Below are 23,637 nucleotides of genomic sequence, written 5' to 3' on the forward strand. Positions count from 1 at the left end.
GTTCTAAAATTAAAACATGTAAGTGACCTGCCATGTGCATCATCTCGCCAGTTCGTGTACGTAGACGACAAAGCACTTGCCGCACGCGGCACATACCTCGAGAACATTACGAATACTGCCAAAAGCCGACTTCATTGGAGGCCTATTTCTCTCGCTGGTGACTCCAACCAAATCCTTCCAAAATCACCACAAGTGCTTCCCATCCGAACAATCAAGCAGTAGATGCCACCTTTCATGTGTCCTTTTGAGGCAGCCCAATGCGTTATGACCCCACCCTAAGATATCTAAGGGGCTATAATGGACCGAATTCCGACCTTCAAGCCTCACATTAAAGAGATGTGTGAAAAGACCAAATGAGGGATCGCCCTGCTACAGAAACTTGCAGGAACGACCTGGGGTGCCTCAGCCGATGTGCTGCGAACTGCCACCCTCTCACTGCGTTCCAGCCTGGTCCGGGAGCTCGTACACAAAGCGGCTATATGCACAATTAAATAAACATAACTGCAACACTGAAGCTAACACCAATCCTGGCTCCCTGTTTTTGGCGAAAATTCTGCCACCAAATATCTGCTGAGTCATGCAAACTGCAAGGTAGTTTACACGTTTTCTTGCCAACGACAACCTACCCATCACCCAAGACTTCAACAATGTACCTCAATGCTGACACAAGTCCCGATCCTCCTTCTGGGTACCACACTGACACCATCCTACAATCTCACCCACATCCGGAAGAACGCTGCAAACGGAGAGGAACAACGCGGATATCCGGAATAAACACCTCACTCGAGGCCCAAACATCAGATCGCCTGGCTTTGGCATTAATCAAAGACATTTGTGTACCATCAAATTGTCGTCACGGATTTTGGCAGCGCAACTTGATGTCCTTGCTCTCGATGAGATCGATAAAAGCGCGAGGATCGTGATTTCTCTCTCAGCCACAACGCGTTCACATCCACTCACTCAGAATAAAGACAAAGGTCCCACGTGTATCCTTAACAGACGGTAGGGGCAAGTGCTGATAACGAGCCCCAATGAAGGACGGCACAGCGCACGCGGGGTGTGGGTGGAGAGGCCCAGGCCAGGTTCAAATATTTGCCACTGTTTTTGGTCGTGAGCGGGAATAGAAATCGGGTCGCCGGGTTCGTAGTGCAGTGGGCTAACCGCGAAACCACCTACCTATTTCTACCCACACACATTGATGTTTTTGTTTTGTTTGGTTTGTTGTGAAAATTGAATAATCTCGAAAATGTGTGCGGTGGAGAGAAAAGGTCTGAGAATCGCTGGGTGGGAGCATTGAGCCGGCACTGCTGAATTCCTGCATGTCACCTCGATTGACAGCCATCCGTGATGAAAGCAAGTTTTTAAGTGTAGCGAGTTGATGTTATTTGCCTGTTTTACAATGAAGAAGCAATCTGTCTTGATTTGAAGCTTTCGTGACTGCAGGAATACATACTCTTTGTTTTTTTTGGTAAAGTCACGTAGGTATAAAATAAAATAAATCACGACGTTTCGGGCGCAACACAAGCGTCCATCATTAGGTGGGAAAGCTGTGACGGTTCCACCTGAAGACGGAAGCTTGTGTTGCCTCCGAAACGTCGTGATTTTTATTTTATTTTTATTTTCCTTTTATTAATTAAAATTTTTTACCTACGTGACTTTACCGAAAAAACCTAAGAATCTGAGGCAAACAGTCTGCCTCAGCAGCAGACCAAGCTTTCCCACCTGATGATGGACGCTTGTGTTGCGCCCGAAACGTCGTGCTTTTTTAGTTATTTTATACCTACGCGACTTTACCGAAAAAACCAAAGAGTAAGTAATCTGTCCTTCATAACATGAAAAGGGAGAGCTCCCAGACCAATTGGAATAACCGTGGACATCAAGAAAGCAACGGGACCAGCTGTTGGCTCAAAATGAACTCTAACCCATAACGCCACGGGTGCACAGCACGGGATACTGAGCCTCATCGTGGAATGATGCTTCATTCGTTGTTTTATTCAAAAAGATCACGGGGAACTGAATAATGGACCTTTTTAGAAGTCGATCAACCACATGCGCAAGCTGTATATAGACAAGGTTTTTTTATTTGATTTTGTACATACCATTACGCACATCGTATCCAATACCTGGTCTTCATGGACGATGAAAAGGCATTTGATTCATCCGTCAAAACGGACGCCGTCATTTAAGCTGTCACAGATCAAGGTTGACATTTTTTTTATCATATGAAATAAATTCAGCCATTTTCAATAGACAAATGGAGTTTTGTTTAACTACACTTATCCACGCGGTTGTTAGCCTCGGCCGTGAATCGAACTCGGGTCACTGGTTTCAAACCATACCTCGATAAATTTCGATTTAAAGCTTTCGTGACTGCAGGGATTCATCTTCTTGGTTCTTTCGGTAAAGTCACGTAGAAGGGAAATAATAAAATAATAAAAATAACGTCGTGAGAATAATTTTATTATGTTTTATTTTTATTATTTTATTACTTCCCTTCTCCGTGATTTTACCGAAAGAACCAAGAAGACATACCTCGATAGCCACTGTACTAGCGCTCTACCCCAGGTAGAAATATGACCGAATATAATTATTAATAAGAAGAGTAATTAGAGAATGAGTCTCACCAAGGGCCTGTTCACAGCGACGGAAGATAAATAAATGAGTGAAAACATGTTTTGTGCATTTCCGATGTTTTTGTTTCATGGAGTCATTCTGACAGTCCAATGCAAATTAAGCACAGGGAATGCTACGTGAATGTGGATTTAACTTTAAGATTGGGACATTGCAATGCCCCAATAAGATTACCCCAATAAGATTGGGGGCATTACACCATGAGGGGTGGCAATAGCATGTGGAGGCCATCGTCAAACAATGGGTCGACCGTGGCTACTGATGATTAGTTTAAAGATAAGAGTAGAACAAATAATATTGACGCTATAAAGGAGACAAAAAACGAGACAAATGTGAACGAATTTTGAATAGAATCGTGATCGATATCGTGCCGTCTTAGAATCTTGAGCTGTGGTGGAGAGGGGGGGGCGTGAATCGTTCCAAGCGAACGCAGCGTCTTGCTTCGGTGACCTTCCACAACGACAACACACGTTCCCCAACCCGAATACTTCACGCCCAACACCGCCACCAGGTTATTCTGAATAGCGTATTTATTTCAAGACGGATCCAGTGATTGACGTCACGCACGCACACGCACACACGTGTATTTGAGGTGCTACAAACAAAAAAAAAGATTCGAAGCGTGCACGAAGCATTGCTGGAGCCCCCCCCCAACAGAGCAACCAGTGCGAGCTGGACACACCTGGGTGTGTGCGTGCGCGCGTGCGTCAACAACAGATCCGTTTCACCAGAGTGAGCACCTCCTGCCGCACGGCGCTGATGACATTGGGGTTGAGAGGACTGCTGGCTCTCGGCGCTATCGATACCCTTGTAACCCAAAACCCTGGGAACGTGCACGGGGGCCTTGCGTTATCATCATGGCCGTGAAATGTTGTGCCAGAAGAGCGAAATTAAGATTGGAGTCGGTGGCTTTTAAACTCAGTTTCATCGACAGGGAATGGAGGTAATGGGCACGTGGCTGAGGGCGATACTAATGAAGGCTTGATTACAGGTTCCAGGTTCTCAAGTGTTTAGAGCGATGGTCTTAGTGCGCTCACGAGTAACAACGACGCAAAAAGGACTAGTCTTGTAAAATTAGGTATTTTACTTAGTTTGGAATATTGTCATTTGACAAGTTGTGGCCCCATTGGTAAATGTTGAGTTGAGCGTATTACTGCAGGAGGGTCCTAGTGAGCTCGAAGGTTCTAAATGGGGCGAGTCCTGCGTTGACAGCAGATGTCACGTCAAGCAAACATAGTTTAAAATCTAAAAACACCCCAATGATTTGAGGCTCAGTATCAGGAGCCTGAGATTGGGATACAAGATCAATTAAAACAAGATGGCCAGATCTTCTCGAACCCAAAGAAGCTAAGCATAGTTGAACCTGGTTCGTTGGCATGCGACACAACATCCGTTGATGAAATGTCATTATGTAGGGTCACGATTCAATTTTGGAATGTTTATTTTTTATTTTTAGCGTCTTATCAGTATCGTTTCTAATTCGTTCTGTCTCGTTCGTACAGTTTTGCCGGCTCGTGAATTTATTATTCACAATTTATGCAAATTATCTGCGCATTTAAGGTGAGTTATTTTTGCTACACAATTGCCGAGCACAGGGCACAATGGCGCAAATACGTGAAGCGGCCAGCAACAAACGGTACTGCCAACGTTGTCATCGATAAGAGTTGACACATTCATGGGATTCAGCAGGGTAATGAGGGATTAGGAAAATAGACGATGGGAAGGAATTCCAAAGTTAAGCAGTGCGAAGAAAGAATCAGAAAGAAGTGGTTTGACCTGCAGCGTGGTGGATGAACACGGCGTGGTGGTGAAACACTGCATAGTGGGTGAACACGGCGTGGTGAACACTGTGTGGTGGATGAACACGGCGTGGTGGTGAAACACTGTGTGGTGGATGAACACGGCGTGGTGGTGAAACACTGTGTGGTGGGTGAACACGGCGTGGTGGTGAAACACTGTGTGGTGGATGAACACGGCGTGGTGGTGAAACACTGTGTAGTGGATGAACACGGCGTGGTGGTGAAACACTGTGTGGTGGGTGAACACGGCGTGGTGGTGAAACACTGTGTGGTGGATGAACACGGCGTGGTGGTGAAACACTGTGTGGTGGATGAACACGGCGTGGTGGTGAAACACTGTGTGGTGGATGAACACTGCGTGGTGGTGAAACACTGTGTGGTGGGTGAACACGGCGTGGTGGATGAACAAGGCGTGGTGGTGAAACACTGTGTGGTAGGTGAACACGGCGTGGTGGATAAACACGGCGTAGTGGGTGAACACGGCGTGGTGGTGAAACACTGTGTGGTGGGTGAACACGGCGTGGTGGTGAAACACTGCGTGGTGGGTGAACACGGCGTGGTGGTGAAACACTGCGTGGTGGATGAACACAACGTAGGTGCTCGAGACGAAATAGTCAGCTCATTAAACCCATTTCACAACGTGGTTGGAGGAATGAATGAGTGAATTTAACGGGGACTGTCGCCATTGTAGTAGCGATAGAAGAATGACGAGGGGTTGACCGACTGCTGGTGAGCGAGTTTAGGATCCTCGTTCACCTGGACTGCTTTACTCTGAAGTCGATCAGGCGCAGAGAGGTGGGAACTGCGTGTTCCACCCTAATTATGGCAGCAATGTGCCAACTTCGGTCGAATTTGTGCTTTACATAGTGGTAGTAATTAATGTGCGTTCCGAGTTAAAGAGCAATTGAGGATTAGTCGGTCGTAGCAAGATAAGAGTGAGTTATGTGTTTGTAATTAGTCCACAATTGGTGTTGTGACGTCAAACCTCGCTTGAAAACGTCATCAGGCAACACGATTGCGGTATTATTTACGACGATTGTAAAGGAAACAACCTGCGCAAATAGTCAACAAGCAGAGTGCACGTTTTAGGAAACTATGTCAAAAATGCGTCTCGTAATATATCCATCCGTTCACTTAAGCCGCACCTTGAATGTAAAATGCATGGAGGCACCGGAGACGGCCATGTGGGTCTGACATTTTACTTTAAACAAGGATCAGTGCTTTGAAGACCCTTCAAATACCAGAAACAACTACAGGAGGATTAGGTGTGCGCCTGTGCACGCGCGTGTGTCAGAATACCTGTGTGTGAGTGTGCGCGTGTGCGTCGTTATGGGGAGCGGTGGTGTAGCGGTTAGCGCACTGCGCTATGGCCAACACCGGTGACGATTATTTGAACCGGTCCTGGGCATCCCCTAGGTCGACTCGGCCTCAAATGAGTACCTGGTGCGGTGTGCAGTAAACATGGCCACTGAAGAGACAAAGGCGGCCGGGCGTGAATGATGCTGGCCATCATTCATGCCCGGCCTTCATAGGCGCTCGCTAACAGTCCTGCAACTTTAACAACACACAAACAGCATGAATTAGGCACAATTCCCATTGTCATGTCTAGCGTGCAAGGGACGTGATCACCACATTATTATGTACAATTCACTCGGCTTTGTCCGGATCACCAGAACGTGTGGCCACATTGTTTCGATGATATTTGAACCGAAAACGTCGGGGTTTTAGGTTAGATCGCGTAAATATAAATGCGTCGTTAAACCTGACACCACCCGACACAGGCACTTGGTAAGGTTTGTCATGTAAACAGAACATGCCAATTACGATGCTAGTTGTAATTATTGGCGAAACGTCGTACTCAGATTGTAAATGTTGTGGATTTGCCCTCCAACACACCGGTGTGTTGCTGTACTCGTAACGAATTGGCCACGTTCTGTTTACGTGAGAAACCTTACTAATTGGCTGTGTCGGGTGGTGGTGGGGTTAACTACACTTTATATATTTACGCGATCTAACCCAAAAAAAAAAACCTATATTATTGGTCGTGAAAGCCTGCGTGTTAAATTGACAATGAAAATGTAACAAGGGTTAAAAGAAAGTGTACAAAGAAGGGTGTTGGGATATCCATCTTGTCCAAGGTAAGGAATTGGACTAAACGACCAAATCCCTGACCCCCCTCCTGGCCCACTTCTTATCCACATATTTTAGAAACCAGATTAGCCCAAAACGCTTCTGGGGCAACTGTTGGGGCAAGTGCCGTTGTGATGAATATATTTTACTGTCGCTGAGGGAAAATGAATGTCATTGTTTTTGACAGATTGGTTTTCTTTGTGAAGCTCTGTGGCTTATAGATGGTCACAATGTTACTATTGAGGATTCGTGAATTTTGGTGGTGAGTCTTGTCAGATAGGGTGGAAATGTGGTATGGATACCACATTTTAATAATTCTGAATGCACTCCATGCAGGATAGCAGACACGAAAAATAAAATGGCAATCACATATACCAAATTAAATAAAAACATTCGAGCTAATTAGTCTTACGTCTCGACTTGAACAAGATCCAAGTCTCAACGGCACAAAGTTAAAGTGCACGAGAATTCGAGACACCATGAGCGGAAGCCGAGAAAGGAGCGAGCTCCCATCGAACGAACGTCCAGTCATTGGCTACCACATTCTGAAAAGCTCCCTCCCTCTCCTCCCCCTTAACTTGTATTTAAGAACTTGCATCTTGGAATCCCTGCCTCACTTGATGCAGCAAATCTGGCTGTGACGGTCCCACCTGATGATGTAGACTTGTGTTGCCTCCGAAACGTCGTGATTTTTTAAAATTAATTTTCATTTCATTTTTTTACCTACGTGACTTTACCGAAAAAAACTAAGAGTATGAAGGTCCAAGTGTGTGTGTGTGCCTCAGTGCGAAGGAGACGTGGCATTGCTGGAGAGGGGACATTGCACTGGGGAGTACAGCGAGAGGAGAAACGAGAGGCGGGCAAGGGGCAGAACGCGACGAATCTTTGTAACAATCACTGCAGTCTTGAAAAGAAGCCGAGGCTTGAAGTGAAGCATGTCTCGAGGGTGCAGTATAGAGGCGATGTTAATACATGTGTAGTGACTGACTCAGAGACACTAAGAGTAGGAGACACTCTGTTTGTTAACAGCCTTAACAGTTCACACAGAGTAACTACAGCTCCCAGTCAGGACAGCTGGCAGACTGCCTGACTCACGACGCCGAGATGGTGAAGACGGAGACGGCGCCGAAGACTCCAGCAGCAGCAAGACGGGATCCCACTCCACACGACAGCCCCGAGGTCCCCTCCCAGGGCTCCTCTTAAACTGCCAGCGTGGCCTGGCTCCGCCCCGGCCACGCCCCGTTTCTGGAACCTACCAGCGGGTTCTCGATGTGACCCTTCAGTCACCTTTCCCCATACATCCCTCTCTGGTCTATCACGTGACCTGCTGTCAGTCGGGGCTGCTGTGAGCTGCAGATCTCCTTCCCTGCCAGCAGCCAGCGCTGTGCTGCTAAGTGACCAATTCTATGTCACTACACGCCACCTCATGCCCCCTCCCAGTGTTTCATTAGTCACGATGCTTCGTCTCGTGTTTAACATCTCCTTCGTATATTTTATCTCGTTTTGCTGTCTCGTTTGTATGCACACATTTATCCATTCATTCGTTTAAAAGCAGCATTAGTATATACTTGGCATTCTCACAACACACACGCTTGGATACAACTCGCTGTGAATGTAGGAGTCAACTGCGATCGAGGGTTAACCTGAGATTACCAGAAGCTACATGGGAACGCGCATGTCACGAAGTTTACACAGATCACTCAGCACTCACATTCACTCAATCCGCACACACGGTGGCTCGCAGATGTTACCTACCTCGCCTGGTGTACAGGAGGTCGTGCGTTCGATCCCGACCCTGATGCCTGCTCTATATGTGGCGTTTGCATGTCTCTCCCTGTGGTTACGTGGAATTTTTCTCAGGGTCCTCCCCTCCACATTTAAAAACACGCGTTTAGAGTATTTGGATGCTATACATTTCCACACCAGAAGCCACTTCGTTGAGCTATCATTTGTGGACAGACCGCTTCTGAAAAAAGAGCAAACTAGCTTAGTGGGTCTTACCTGGTAAAATAAGCATTATAAATAGACTACACACACACACGCATACCTGTATATATGTAGTGACATCGCGGGAGGTCACTCTGAAGTGCTGGCCCTAGAGAGGCACGGCGTGCGGTGTAATGACATCGCGGACACCACGTGGTGTGCGGTGTAGTACCGGGAGGGGCTCGTGAGCGCTGGTTGATAGCGCTGGATGGCACCACGCTTGGCGTGCAGTCCCAGCCCTACAGGACAGGGTGGGGGATTGTCGGCCGTAGGAAAGGGGTTACTAAAGGCCATGGCACTCTAGTTAACCCGAGAGGACACGTGACCAGTTAAGTTTACAAAGGGGCCCCAAGTGGGGGCTAGGGGTGGTCACGTGGTCGGGGTCGAGATTTTGCTCGAGGGTTCTGGAAGGTGGGTGTGGCCAAGGGCGGGGCCAGCCACGCTGCAGAGGATATAAGCCGGGTCCCCTTGAGGGGCCGGCGTTGTTGTTCATCCTGAAGAAGCCTTCGTCTACGTCCTACCGAGTCTCCAACACGTGGACCTGGACCCGAGCTGTGGTCCCGGTCTGTAGTAGCAGTTACGTTGTATTAGTGTAGTTAGCCTGGTGGTCACCACCATAGGTTGTTATTCTGTTAAGGGGAAGTTTACCCCGTGTGTTGGAGTTAAATAAATGTGTGGCCTCCAAGTGTACGTCTGCGACTCAGTTGAACTCACTACATATATGAAAATATATATGCACACATACCTACGAATGTACTAACACAGGAAGATAACCATTCCCTGTAAAAGATAGAAATTTTAATAGACTCTTGGGGCAAATGATGTTAACGAGCAAACCTTGGAAGGCCGGCATGGTGCACGAGGGTGGCCAGCAACAACGCCCGGCCGCCTTTGTCTCTCGAGTGCCGACGTTGACACACCGCACTACTCATTTAAGGCTGAGCCAACCTATAGGGGAAACACAGGACCGGTTGAAGTATCAAAATATTCGCCACTCTTATTTGTCATGAGCGGGAACCGGACTCGGGTTCGTTGGGTTCGGAGCGCTAACCACTATGCTACCGCTGCTGCTCACACCCATACACATACGAAGACAAATATCCACCGTATAGCCTTAACAGACTGTAGGGGCAAGTGCTGTTAGCGAGCACCTATGAAGGCCGAAACGGTACACGAGGGGGTGGGTGGCCAGCACCACGCCCGACCACCTTTGTCTCCCCAGTGGAGATGTTTACTACACACCGTACCAGGTACTCATTTGAGGCTGAGTCGACCTAGGGGCGCCCCGGGACCGGTTCAGATAATTGTCACCGGTGTTGGCCGTGAGCGGGAATCGAACCCCGGTCGCCGGGTTCATTGCGCAGCGTGGCGCTAACCGCTACACCACCGCTCCCCACACACAGAGACACGCATTCACCCTCACACCCTTCAGTGCACGCACGCAATGTCCTCACACAGACCGCGTTGTATCTCCCGTGTTACGTCTGCATGGGTTTCGCCACATGACGTTGAAGTTGCACAAGCGGGGCACGTATCCGTCACCAGTCGTCACCTACCGCGTTAGCGGATACAGATCTCGCGCTGAGATGTCATGCGGTGCAGTCTTCCCTCGTCGATACGTGTGTTACATGAAACAAATGCAGTGTCCTCGTTTCTCAATATCGCTGGCGCTGCAACACACGCGAGCGGCAGATCTGCGACGTGCCGCTGCGTCTGAAACCACATTGAGATGTGTGCGGCACCCACTCGTCATGGGAGCACCAACGCCACTGTGGGTGACATCGTTTGACAGAAGCAGATGGTTGATGACAGATATAGAAAGGTGGCGTTGTATGCGAATGAGAATTATTCACCCGTTTGCAATAACACAGCGTGCAGAGGCAGGTTAAATCTAGGTTGAAAACTCCATACCTGTCCATCCGTCACGGTTTACCCCGTATTCTTGTACGGGGGAATTGATTTTTCGGGTCCATACGGCGTAGAGCTGTTTCAGTACGGGCAAAACAAGTATATATGTTTGTGTTTCTCCCCTGTGATGAGACTTTATAGGATGAACGTTGAGATTTATAAGGGCACGGGGTGACCAATAAGGTCTGAATTTGTCTGTAGTAAGGTAGAGCACTGATAAGGGGTTGACAGGTATGAAACTCATGTTGCTCGGTCAACGGCGGCGTGGTGTATTCCGCAAATATGCCCGACTGTGAGGGCGGGCACAAGCCGGCGTGAGTAGGTGAAACGTTGAGTTTTATAAGGGCACCACGGGGTGACCAGCCCCTCCCCACCCAACCCCACCGCTCCCACCCCCCACCCAGCCCCTCCCCACCCTCCCCACCCAGCCCCTCCCTGCACGACGGACACAATAACCCCCTGTGGGCTGGTGTAACCAGGAGATTCCTACCAGTATAACGCGTTGCCGTTTCACAAAGCTCTGCTCCTCGCCTGTCGCGGCGTCGCGCGCTTCTCCGGAGGACGTGACACAACGCAGTGCCTCGTCTACTCGTCGCCTCCGAACTTGAATCGTTTGAAATTGTTACGATGAACGGGAGGAGATGGACACGGCCGAGCGGACTGCGTGTACCATCAGTGCTCATGCCTGGAGCTGGCATCCGCTGGGGAAGCAGAGGGGTGCGCTCACGAGCTCTCGTCCAGACCCACGTCGTGCTGATGATGATGATGTTCGATGGCTAAACCTCACTTGTCATCAAGGTTTGCCGCGTAACAGTCCGTAGCTTCGTACAACTAAACTGCTGCTAAGGGGCATACGCAAGTGGGCCATTCCTGCCCCCACCCTCAACCATTATATATACGGAGTGGTATCTCTTGTAATCTCTCATTTACTTGATACAGCTGTCGGGCTGTGACGGTTCCACCTGAAGACGGAAGCTTGTGTTGCCTCCGAGACGTCGTGATTTTTATTTTATTTTACTTTTATTAATTTTATTTTTTTACCTACGTGACTTTACCGAAAAAACCTAAGAATATGAATAGGCATACACAAGCGCAGCAGTTGTAATTAGGCACGGTTCTTATCGTGCAACGGCTTCTGCGAAGGAACGCGCTGTGAGTCACATCGCCTGCCGTTGCCTCGCGGCAGGCGACGACGATTGCCACGCGTGATCCCATATTGCGTGTAATGTTTGCGCGTGGAACGTTCGCGAATTCGGCTCAAATGTGGACCACGAAGCCGGCACGCAATGCCTGCCCTACTCGCTTGGCGTGACGTCAGCGGGTCTGTATCGTCCACTGTGAAGCAGACGAGGCGTAATCCTGGATTTTAGAGCCGCAGCGATAACGAGGGCGGCCTGCCGGATTCAAACCACTGGGCCACGCCACCGAAGCGTTGCCGTTAGGCGCACACTTTCAAGGGCAAGCCCCTTGTACAATTGGCTTGTATTTGTCTGGTCACTTGCTGAAGCCGCGCTTAACAACTTTTGTAATATAAACGTAACAAACACTGCTGGTTCAGCAGTTCCACTGCTGGATTATATTTTTTTATTACTTTTATTTTCTACCTACGTGACTTTACCGAAAGAGCCGAAGAGAATAAATTCCTGCAGTAACGAAAGCTTCAAATCAAGATATTTTTTTTCCTACCTACGTGACTTTACCGAAAGAACCAAAGAGTAGACATACACTCAGTTATTGAGACTTTATTTGTCCCATCAGGCAGTGTTTATCAACACGAGTGGTGCGCCACCTGGCGGACGAGACCCAATATTACCACACACAATGCTAATACAGCACCACGGGCGCGTGGAGAGAGCGAAGCCTCGATGCGATGATGAGCTCAAACCAGCTGTCGGATCATTGTTGTTGGCAATCATCACCGGCTGGGCATGCGGCCTACATGACCCAGCCAATGCAACCCTGCCTACTGGAGGAGCTCATCGATGAGACCATGTCCAGATCTTTCAAGGATTTGTGAGCTCCTCACGCAATCCAGCCTGGTTAAACCCAGGGAAGATCATAAGCAGGCTAGCCTGAATGTTTATAACCGGCGAAGATGTTCCATTAGGGGGTGGGGGGCAATTTTCGTAGGCATAGAGAAATTGGGGCATGATTGTGGCCGAGGAGACCTGAAACTTCGTGTGGAGCTTCAGACCAGGTAGCTTCCACACAGTGTTACGCAGCCGATGAAAAGATAATACCGCTCGACTGGTTCGGAGCGAGACCTCTGCTGTCAAATTTGAGCTAGTCGTAAGCACATCGCCGAGGTATGGAAACCTCTCTCCACAACTGCTCATCACCAATGGGGAGCAGAGGGCGGTGAAGTGTCTGATGACACAACATACCCAGGCAGGTGCTTAGTTTTGGTGGGGCTGATGGTAAGGCCCCTCCTCTGAGTAGCACGCTCCATGTCCTGCAGCAGTGCCTCCAAATCGTTCTCTGAGTGAGCAGCAATGTAGATTTCATTTTATTATTCTCACAAAAAATAAAAGTGAAAGGCAAAGAGTGCAAATAATAAACAAACAAGGTAACAAGGTGTGCAGGTGAGATTGGAAACCCAAGAGGGCTTACATAAAATGACACCAAAATACAGAGCAAAACAGATTGTTCAATCAATAACACAAAGCATACATAACAGGGTTGATGCAGGGGAGCAGTGACACTTTGAATGCTGGAGTTGTCCTCCTAGCGAATGGATACCAGTGGTTACACGTCATGTTACAGATGCACAGTGACCCAGAATTTGTCAGTGCTGCCATCGGCAATGCTGTGCCGATAAATCCGACTTACCAACTTCACGTGTTTAGCTTGGTTATTTGTGAAAGTATTGCAATCTCAGCTCGTTACGATAACGAAATTTTATTATTTATTTCCAAATCTTACCGTTAAATTTCCATGTTTGACAGTATTTTAGAGTCCCAATCATATATAATGTACTACGAATTTATAATGATATATCGTATATACAAGTATACTGCCAGAAAACTACTCTTAACCACGCCGAAAAATGGGGCATGAACTTTGCGTATCAGAGTCGCAGGCTATCCACGTTTCTTGTTACTCCGCGTCTTCGTTAGAAAAATGTGGATGAAGAATGAAATTGCCACTCAACTGCAACTTGTCCACAAAAAATAAATCTCAACTAGGAGTAGAGTACTGACGTACGTTCTGGCACAGAATGTCAGGAAAAGAAAACACAATTCGGGTAAATGTTCTGCCACAACTCCTCGTATTCGTGAGCAAAATCTGGAAATTATTGAGACCACTCGATTTTGATGGAAAACTCGATTGAATCTCAACAGGCTTCACACGCGTTTTGAACAATGCGAGAGAGCGTGTCTTTATTGATCAACATTCCAGTAAAGTCCATACATTTCTGTGTAAAATATCCACGATCTATAGAGAAACATATATACTATAAATATGGCAAAAAAATGAAAAAAATTGAACACTTTCCATGCCCGTAGCGCATGGTTTATATCAGCCCCATGTCTTGAGTCCAGAATGGTGGCATCCACACGCCTCCAAGGGCATCTCGAGACAATGACGACATATAACTAGTTCAAGAGTCGTCAACACGAGACAGACCTAACTCACGCTCGGTGCAGAATATTCGGCCGCACGTCATGTCCACGATATGTTGCGTATATACGATATTTATCCATCATGATTGGGCCAGCTGATTCAAGTGCAAAAAGAAACGTATACATTCAAATGCTCGTGCAATATTCAGTCCTAGTCTTCAAACGCGTGCCAACTCGGTCTAAGCGTGGTCGCATGCCCGGTTTGGGACCGAGGATCTCAGCAATGCTGTCTCGGTGGCTCTGAAATGGACATCATGAACGCCTGGGCAAGCCCTACCGTATCGACTGCCTTGTAATCCGAATAAGCCGTATTCCTCTATCCCGTGTATCACAATGTCACTTTAAACTGCGCAACCTGCAATGCCATCATATACAGTATATCTTCATAATAATGTGTTTTTTTTTAACAAAGGAAATGTAACAACTGTGTTTATTTCTTCTTGGTTCTTTCGGTAAAGTCACGTAGAAGGGAAGTAATAAAATTATAAAAATAAAACATAATAAAATAATTCTCACGACGTTTCGGCTACAACGCAAGCAGCCGTCTTCAGGTGAAGAATGAGACACTGCCAAGCTTGGAGCTTATATATAAGCTGGGTTGGAGGTGGAAGAAGAGCGCCTTAACAAAATAATGTGCATATCAAGAGGAATTTAGCATATTCATGGGAAATGCGTAGGAGGTGGGCGGGGGGGTTTCAAAGTCATATTATGCGCATGCATTATGCAGGATTAGCAGCATCAAACGTCGTGAGAATTATTTTATTATGTTTTATTTTAATATTTCATTTCTTCCCTTCTACGTGACTTTACCGAAAGAACCAAGAAGATGAATCCCTGCAGTCACGAAAGCTTTAAATCGAAATTTAACTGTGTTTTTATATATAATATTGGTTCGAAGGCACTTAATTTGTACTCATCAGCTGTAACAAAGCCACTGTAAATAGAATGTGTATAAGATGAATGTTTGTACACTGTGTTTAATTACAACCGAGTGTGTATACTAATGTCAACAATCCACTGCTGAATGAAGATATTTCCAAGCCAAGACGGCCATGGGAGTTATTTGACCATACTTCACCACCAGTGGCGGCTCCTGCAAAATCTCTCAGGGGGGGCAAATGTCTGGATGATTGATAAGGATAAGGTCCACCCATGCAATGGATAAATTAACAGCTTAAGCATGTAAAGGCAACTTCACTTCTTTAATATTAATGAAAAATAAAGTGACTCTTACAATACATCTTGTTTGTTTCTCTACTCACTATTATTACAATCCACTCAGTTTATTTTATTAAAGATTCCACTAGGTGGCGACAAATAATATTGTTGACTGAAACGTGCTTACGTATGATGACGTAAGCACGTTAGTGCGAGCCCTCCCGGAAGCCATAGAGAATGCATTGCAGCGCCCGCCGTTCGAAAAAAATCATCTTTGAATGTGAGTCTATGGGAACACTCTGGGCGATTCTCAGCCAGAGTGAAATCGCCCAAAAAGAGGCGGTACTCCACAGAACGTGACATGACGCTGATTGGACTATATCCAGAGGCACAGTAACGGCTAGCGTAACTCTGTGGTTGAGATTGGTGGTGCGTCGCCCAATCGCCCTAATGAAGAAACCGCCCCTGTTCACCACCTTTGACAAATTCGGATTGGTGAAGGTTGGGGGGAAGGGAGGGGGCAGTTAACATACAAGTCACTTGCTACTGATGTTAGCCGCGGCCAGGAATCAAACTCTGTGCTACTTTTCCCCGTTATAAACAATCGGGAATAATATAATCATCCCACATGGTTCTAGATTTGAAGCTTTCGTGACTGCAAGGATTCATACTCTTAGGTTTTTTCGGTAAAGTCACGTAGGTAATAAATAAATAAACAACAAAAATAAATAATACAAATAATAGTAGAAATAGAAATAAAAAATAAAGACTTTACTTGATACAGCTATCGTGCTGTGACGGTTCCACCTGAAGATGGAAGCTTGTGTTGCCTCCGAAACGTCGTGATTTTTTAAAAATATTTATTTATTTTTTACCTACGTGACTTCACCGAAAAAACCTAAGAGTATGAATCCCACATGGTGTTGGGAGGCCTTCAACCAGCAGGGGATTAGAATTAACAATCGTCATCATTGTATAATATTCTAATAATAATCGTCAATTGCCACGCAGTATTTGCTCACTCTCGAGAAAAAGAACGACACAGGTGCGAGGAACTCGAGGCAAGCGGGAAGTCGGCAGCTGCCAGGCGGTGAGCCAATGCCAACAACGAGCCAATGCCAACAATGAGCAGTTATACATCTGGGAGGAAACTGGAGCACCCGGAGATAACCCACGTGGCGTGAGGAAGCAACACTCTACCCTGTAGAGATGTGACCATATGGAGATTAGTGCACACGTGCTGCCCTGCATTCTCCTGGAAAGCCAGGGTATGGCACCTCGATGCCAACGGAAGTTTCACAACATTTGTGCGGTGATCCCCCCAACCCTCGCCTTCACCGCCGTGCTGGAGGCAGCCCACCCCGAAACGAGGGTCTCTGTGTCAGTTGAGACAAGGGTTCTGTGTCAAACGAGGCCACGTGGTTGACAACAGCCGTTATGACGTTCTCAAGCCACAGAAAGCAATGCCGAATCAACGCATGTCTTGTGTGACGTTAACCAATCACGAATCGGGGCATGACTTCAACTCGCATTTATTGGTCAAATAGGAATGCATTACGTTGTTATATACTGCGCGGATTTATAATTATTTGCATTGATAATGCCGGCCTTGTTGTGGCACGTAACAATCAGATTGTGCAGTTTGAATCTGTTGAATCGAGGCGTTACGTCATCAAGCGCTGTGTGTCCGTGCACATGTTGAAACGAGTGTGTGTGTGCAACGTATTCTTAGGTTTTATCGGTAAAGTCACGTAGGTAAAAAATTAAAATTAATAAAAGTAAAATAAAAATATTTTTTTATTTTACTTTAATATTTTATTTTACTTCAATAAAAGTAAAATAAAATATTTTAAAATATTTTATTTTATTTTACTTTTATTAATTTAATTTTTTTACCTACGTGACTTTACCGAAAAAAAACCTAAGAATATGAATCCTTGCAGTCACGAAAGCTTCAAATCTAGAATGTGTGCAACGTGGCGTGGGTGTCTTGTGTGTGCGAGTGTGCAATATGGAAGTGATCATTTAACTGGGCGTATGTGGAAGGAAGTAGCAGCGTGCGTGCAGATGCGAGCAAATGAAAGTGTGTCATGCGTGCACAGAGCGTATGTGACTGCACGTGGATTTGTCTGTGGTATTCAGCAGCATTATTTCCTACACTGTAATTTAAATTGGTGTTAGAAAATGATTAACAATTTTGTCTTTTGTGTTATTCTGCCAAATTCAACACCAGTTTAGATTCTACAGTAGGAAATGATGCTTTGACTCAAAATGAACTGCTCTACTATTCACCCCACTAAGTTTATGAACCATGTAACTATTGTTTACCGAGAGTGGCCAGGCGGTGGTGGCTATGTACGCGAGGCAGCATCGAGGGTTGGGGTTGCACGGATGTTGTGAATCACCCCTTTTCCGTAGGCGTCGAGGTGGCATAACCCTGGCTTGCCAGGAGAGGGCTGTACAGCCAACGTGGGCATATCATCTGAGACTATCTGAATGAGAAAGAGTTTTGTCCCCTCGCACGCTTGAGTTCTCTGGCTTTTCCTCCAACATGGTTAACACTGATCGCTAACTGGATGGACACATCTCAACCGATGCGCCTCCGGGTTTGAGAATAGCGCAGCATTCTGTGAGATGCAATTGCATAAATGACTGCCGCTGCTATATAACAACGCAATGATATGACAACTCAATGGTAAAGCCAGCACTTCGGAAAAGGCACTTTTTTGGCTGCCTGAAAATGAACGAGTGTAAAATGAGCATATTTATATAAAAACAAAAAGCTAAAAAATTCTCAATCAAAAAACATTTCCTTCAGTACCGCAAGTATTGCAAACGACATGTAATATATAACGGACCGCCCTCTATACAAACAAACGCATGGGAATAACAGTCCCCGATTATCCAGCACAACTCTTCACCACTATAAAGAAAGTGCTGTTAGCAAGTGCTTACGATTTGAGCCGACGTGGTACACGTGCCGTGTACAAGCACTCGGTGTGCATTGTAACTGCGTGTCCGTGCATGTACATAATACATACACGCAGACATGGCGCTTGGTATATAATGCGCATCGCCACGCGACTACTGCATCTGGGTTGCGAGGCGATATTGCGAACCGCTGGACGTTGTTTGCGCTTGTGTTATATCTTGAATCCATAATCATGGATGTCACAAATTCACTTGAATGCAATTAGATGAAATGTCACAATCATGGTCGCAATTGGGTTTGATTATTAACACAATTTTTTTTACGGTTAATGTAGCGACCTATAGCGGCTCCAGGGGTCACGTGACCCCGTTGCATATGACATGTGTGTGAAAATCGTTGATTCCTACACGGGCGATCAACGTGCTACATGAGCTTAAGTACCACTGTTCACGAATCGATAAAATGTTCAGCGCTACTAATAATCCGACGAGTCACTCAATGCCCGAGAAACGTCACCCGCATGCAGGGGAAATCGCCCTCGCCCTGTGACCAAACACTCAATACCACAGCAGGCTCACGTGGTCTCCCATCATCCACACTTTCGTGAACGACACATTAAGCAAACTTATCTGCTGCCCAGTTGGCTGGTGAACTGTGGCTTCGAGCGGACCACTGGGAAAGCTTTACTGAGCCGAATCTCGACCCAGGTGCGAACCAGTTCTGTGTCTGCTGGCTGCAGGGCCACACCGTCCATCCCCAACGGCTCGGCGGATTCACAAGACACCTCCTCAAGGGGCCCTCCACTCTCCGGGCTGAATTGCCCATTACCCTTCAGTCCAGGAGTTCTGGGTTCCCCTGCGCACTTGTTCTTTGAGTCCATCGCCGAGCATTTTCTTCTCTGCTCCATTCCTCGTGCGCCCTCTTCCTGCAGAGCCAAATGCTTCAGAGCACAAGGTGGATCTGCGTCCACGCTGGACTCTGTGCGGTTGCTATCGAGATCCAGCGCTTGGCTATATTTGTGATAAAAAAATCCTTGTTGGATGGTTTTAGAAGGAGATCTTGGACTCACTTTGATCCCGTATCTGGGCAGTGGCCTTTGTCCACGGGATGCCATGTCTTCTGCTATCTTGACATCAATGGGAATGTCCAGTAAGATGTTTGTGGTTGTGGTTAAAAGTGCTTTATCAGTTTCGGAGAGTTCCAGATCTACTGCGGGATATCCAAAGTTCAATATTCTGGCCTCCTCAATATGTGAAGTGTCCGCATTTGCTACATTGGCCTCAACCTCATCTGCTGATGTTGGTAATTGATCTGCACACTGCTCATCTGCTGGCTTAAAGTGGTGTGCATTACGTTGTCGTGGGAACACTTTGGAGATGGTCATGGTCTCCGTTGACATGAACACATTTTGAACACTTTCACCAGCGACTGAGGTGTCTACAGTAGCTTCACTTGATGTGGACAAGTGCATGTCTGTGACAAAAGATGCGTGTTGAGGTGCTTCAGTAGGCATGTCAGAAGGTAATTCAGCAGATGCGTCTGAAGGTGCTTCAGTAGATGTATCTGAAGGTTTTCCAGCAGACGTGCCAGAAGGTGATTCAGCAGATGTGTTTGAAGGTACTTCAGATGTGTCAAAAGGTGCTTTAGCAGATGTGCCTGAAGCTTTTTGAGCAGATGTGTCTGTAGATGTTTCAGTAGATGTGTCTGTAGGAGCTTCAGTAGATGTGTCTCTAGGTGTTTCAGTAGATGTGTCTGTAGGCGTTTCAGCAGTTGTGCCTGTAGGTGTTTCAGCAGATGTGTCTGTAGATGCTTCAGCAGATGTGTCTGTAGATGTTTCAGCAGATGTTTCTGAAGATGCTGCAGGAGATTTGACTGTGTCTGTAGGTATTTCAGTAGATGTGTCTTTAGGTGTTTCAGCAGATGTGTTTGTAGAAGCCTCAGTAGATGTGTCTGTAGATGCTTCAGTAGATGTGTCTGTAGGTGTTTCAGTAGATGTGTCTGTAGGTGCTGCAGAAGATGTGTCTGTAGAAGTTTCAGCAGATGTGTCTGTAGAAGCTTCAGTAGATGTGTCTGAAGGTGCTGCAGAAGATTTGACTGTGTCTGTAGGTGTTTCAGTAGATGTGTCTGTAGATGCTTCAGTAGATGTCTCTGTAGGTGCTTCAGCAGATGTGTCTGTAGGTGCTGCAGAAGATGTGTCTGTAGATATTTCAGTAGATGTGCCTGTAGGTGTTTCAGTAGATGTGTCTGTAGATGCTTCAGTAGATGTGTCTGTAGGTGCTTCAGCAGATGTGTCTGTAGATGCTTCAGTAGATGTGTCTGTAGATGCTTCAGTAGATGTGTCTGTAGGTGCTTCAGCAGATGTGTCTGTAGGTGCTGCAGAAGATGTGTCTGTAGGTGTTTCAGTAGAAGCTTCAGTAGATGTGTCTGTAGAAGCCTCAGGAGATTTGACTGTAGGAGCTTGAGCAGATCTGTTTGTAGGAGCTTCAGTAGATGTGTCTGTAGCAGCTTCAGTAAATGTGTTTGTAGATGTTTCAGTAGATGTGTCTGTAGCAGCTTCAGTAGATGTGTCTGTAGCAGCTTCAGCAGATCTGTTTGTAGGAGCTTCAGTAGATGTGTCAGTAGATGTTTCAGTAGATGTGTCTGTAGCAGCTTCAGTAGATGTGTTTGAAGGTGCTGCAGAAGATGTTTCTCTAGGTGCCTCAGGATTTGTGTCTGTATATGCACCTGTAGATGTGCTGTTACATAACTCAGTAGGTACAGTTATGAGTGTGGACGCATCAAAAGGTAATGTGTCTATAATCACTTCAGAATAAGGTGACGGGTGTATGTCTGACTCGCAACATGCCACTGTCTCAATAGTTGTTTCAGCAGATGACATGTCTGCTCCATGAGGTGGTGACATACTTCTGCTTACTTCTTGAGATGGCAATGTGTCTACGGACATATCTGTGTTTGTTTCAGGAGAACCACGTGTGTCCTTTGTTTCTTTAGCCGACGCAGTAGCTGCAGATGCATCTCTAGATGACTCACGAGCTCTGGAAGCATTTGATAACTCTTCTGACGCAGACGAGTCTACGTTTACTATCCCAGTCTCAGGTTCATCGCAACGTGCTTCGGCGGAGATGCACGTTGTTGTTTCAGGTGTTGCCAACGCACCTGTAATCGTTTTAGGAGCCTGCGCCAGGTCTACGTCGTTTCGCGCCGTTAGAGATTCAGGCACACCACTATCTGTCTCCAAGTCACGGCTTTCATCCCCGCTGTCGTTCGTCGGTTCCTCATCGCTCGCCTCGGTACCGCTTGCGCTCATGCATCCCAGGGTGGCCGCTGGACTGCCGAGAGGTGCGGTGGAGCCTCCCTCTCGACTTCCTTGCGTGGCGGCGTCACCTTCCTCATGTGCGGTGTCACTGGATGCGGAGACGAGAGGCTCTTGTGACGAAAGTGCCGAGATTTCCGACGCGGTTGTGTCAGTGGAGGGCAGAATCTGAACCGAGGTTTTGGACCGTGGCCACGCACGTCACTTCACTGCTGCCCCTCTCAGGAGAGTCTGCTGACGTCGACGCGCGCATCACGTGATCACCTGTCCCTATCTGAACTGAGACCAACTCACAATGATCATCATCATCATCGTCACAAGCAGATGGATTCCTGGAAATGATGTTGCACCCATTTGGTTGATCAAACTCTGTTTTATTACCATCTGCATACACCCGTTGTTTTGAATCATTACTATTGGTTGTCCCTTTTATTGCAGCCTCTCCCACAATTTCCACATTGGCTACGGCTGTCTCTGTGGCGGCGCTGGCCAATAAGCTCGTGCCAGTTGCTGGTCTCTGCTCCCCGTTTACTACTGAGTTGTCCACGCAGGGCTCATCTTTGGGAACCTCCAACACCAGTGGTTCAGAGTCGCCCAAACTGAGGTCCTGCTCGGTAGGTTGAGTTGAAGTAATCGATGTTTTCATGCTCACGTCTTCACAGCAGGGGGCATCAGTGACGGCCTCGAGGGGAGGCTCTGACGGAGTTGCCTGTGTCTCGCTGGACTTCTCAGATGTCTGGCCTGGACCAGCGTCTCGGAGTGAAGAATGCAGGTTGGTGGACTCATCTTTGGGTCCATCCTTGACATTCTGTCGAGTAAAATTTGACTCTTTGACCTCTTCCAATTCTGCATCAACTTCTTTCAGGCTCTCAGTGACCGTGGACCTGTTGAACGAGAAGAATCGCCAGTGAGGAATGGATTCTCCTCTTCTTACCGCACAGGCACCTCCAGTGAGATCCATTTGCTCTTTTGTGAAGGAGAACTGGGAGACCGTAGCTGTACAATACAGTTGGAATGTATCAAGCATGTGAATGCGAGAGCGCCTCAAGACACTGTGCAACTCGGAATTGCGTGCCAATCTAGAGAGCATATTTACTGCATGGGATGATGGCTACGATTCATCAGTGCAGAGAGGGAATTAAGATGTAATCTACGGTAGAAGCATGCACGGTGAGATTTCATGAAGATCGCCATTGGGCAGAAGGGAAAGTAGAGTTGTTTTGGGTTAGATCGCGTAAACATAAATGTGTCGTTGAACTATCCACCACCCGACACAGCCAATTAATAAGGTTTGTCATGTAATAAGCTGTGTACTAATTGGCTGTGTCGGGTGGTGGCGGGTTTAATGACACATTGAGATTTACGCAATCTAACCCAAAAAACCTCTATCATGGATAATATTGATCGTGAAAGCCTACGTGTCACACAGAAGGGAAAGGGTTGAGTGCGGGCCATGAACAGAGAGGCTCTCAGCAGCGTGAATGGTTTGAAGAAGGAAATCTTAGACTATCGACGCAGCAGCAGAAGGCAGTGACCCCATTCCCAGTGAGCGAATGTTGATGAAAAGTTTTGACAAAAGGTCTTGCTCGCTTGAGTGAATATCACAGAATGGAGGCAATTATTTTGTTTACATTTCCACAACCAGCAGACAATGGCCTGAAGTAGCAAAGTAAACTTTGTTCAGCATTTCCTGCTTCTGGTGCTGTTGCGTTAATGCTGATGATGACAAATAACGAAGTGTCTGTGCTTACCCTGAATTGCTGAGGGTGCCAATGCTGTTGGATCTGGTCAGCCTGTGGCCAGCGTGATGCTGTGTTAGATCTGAGAGGACGAAACAAGTGGAAAGACGTCATGAAAACCGCACACTGCCATTGTTAATACCAGTCGTGAAGGTCAAGTATTGAGTCAGTCTTGGTGGATAGGGGTTCAGTAAGAGATGAGGAATTCAGTTCATTCATTCAGTTAGCCACTGTGAGTTTAGTCAGTGAATGAAGATTGAGTATAGCGATGGTTGTGACTCACTCTGGGCCTTTAGGAGGATGGCTCAGGGGTGACTCACCATGTGCCTCTAGGAGGTTAGCTGTGCTCTGTGATAGTCGATGCTGCTGCTTCGCCTCGCGTTCCCCGTGGTAGCCTGCCCACACCGATGCACACGAG

The 23,637-nt window shown here is 46.9% G+C and overlaps 2 protein-coding genes across 3 annotated transcripts in view; both read right to left on the reverse strand.

Moving 5' to 3' along the window:
* Positions 1 to 17,068: 17,068 nt before the first annotated feature.
* LOC133347802 (mucin-2-like) lies at positions 17,069 to 21,608 on the reverse strand. The gene has a single exon (XM_061560424.1). The coding sequence runs from the start codon at positions 21,472 to 21,474 to the stop codon at positions 18,793 to 18,795; it is 2,682 nt and encodes an 893-aa protein (XP_061416408.1). The 5' UTR covers positions 21,475 to 21,608; the 3' UTR covers positions 17,069 to 18,792.
* Positions 21,609 to 21,617: 9 nt separating this feature from the next.
* Positions 21,618 to 23,637, reverse strand: part of LOC133347803 (rho GTPase-activating protein gacN-like) — a 34,201-nt gene continuing 32,181 nt past the window's right edge. For both annotated transcript variants that reach the window (XM_061560425.1, XM_061560426.1), the window contains 3 exons: positions 23,540 to 23,614; positions 23,232 to 23,301; positions 21,618 to 22,364 (listed from right to left, as the gene is read on the reverse strand). In XM_061560425.1, coding sequence (XP_061416409.1) covers positions 21,632 to 22,364; positions 23,232 to 23,301; positions 23,540 to 23,614 — 878 coding nt within the window. In that variant the 3' untranslated portion in view covers positions 21,618 to 21,631. The remainder of the gene's footprint in view (positions 22,365 to 23,231; positions 23,302 to 23,539; positions 23,615 to 23,637) is intronic.

The sequence above is a fragment of the Lethenteron reissneri genome, chromosome 26, assembly GCF_015708825.2.
Source record: "Lethenteron reissneri isolate LAM-NWPU_2019-01 chromosome 26, ASM1570882v1, whole genome shotgun sequence".
NCBI classification, from domain to species: Eukaryota; Metazoa; Chordata; class Hyperoartia; order Petromyzontiformes; family Petromyzontidae; genus Lethenteron; species Lethenteron reissneri.

Excerpts from the sequence above, each read along its gene's own strand:
- LOC133347802 (XM_061560424.1), bottom strand. The coding sequence starts at position 21,474 with ATGAGCGCAAGCGGTACCGAGGCGAGCGATGAGGAACCGACGAACGAC.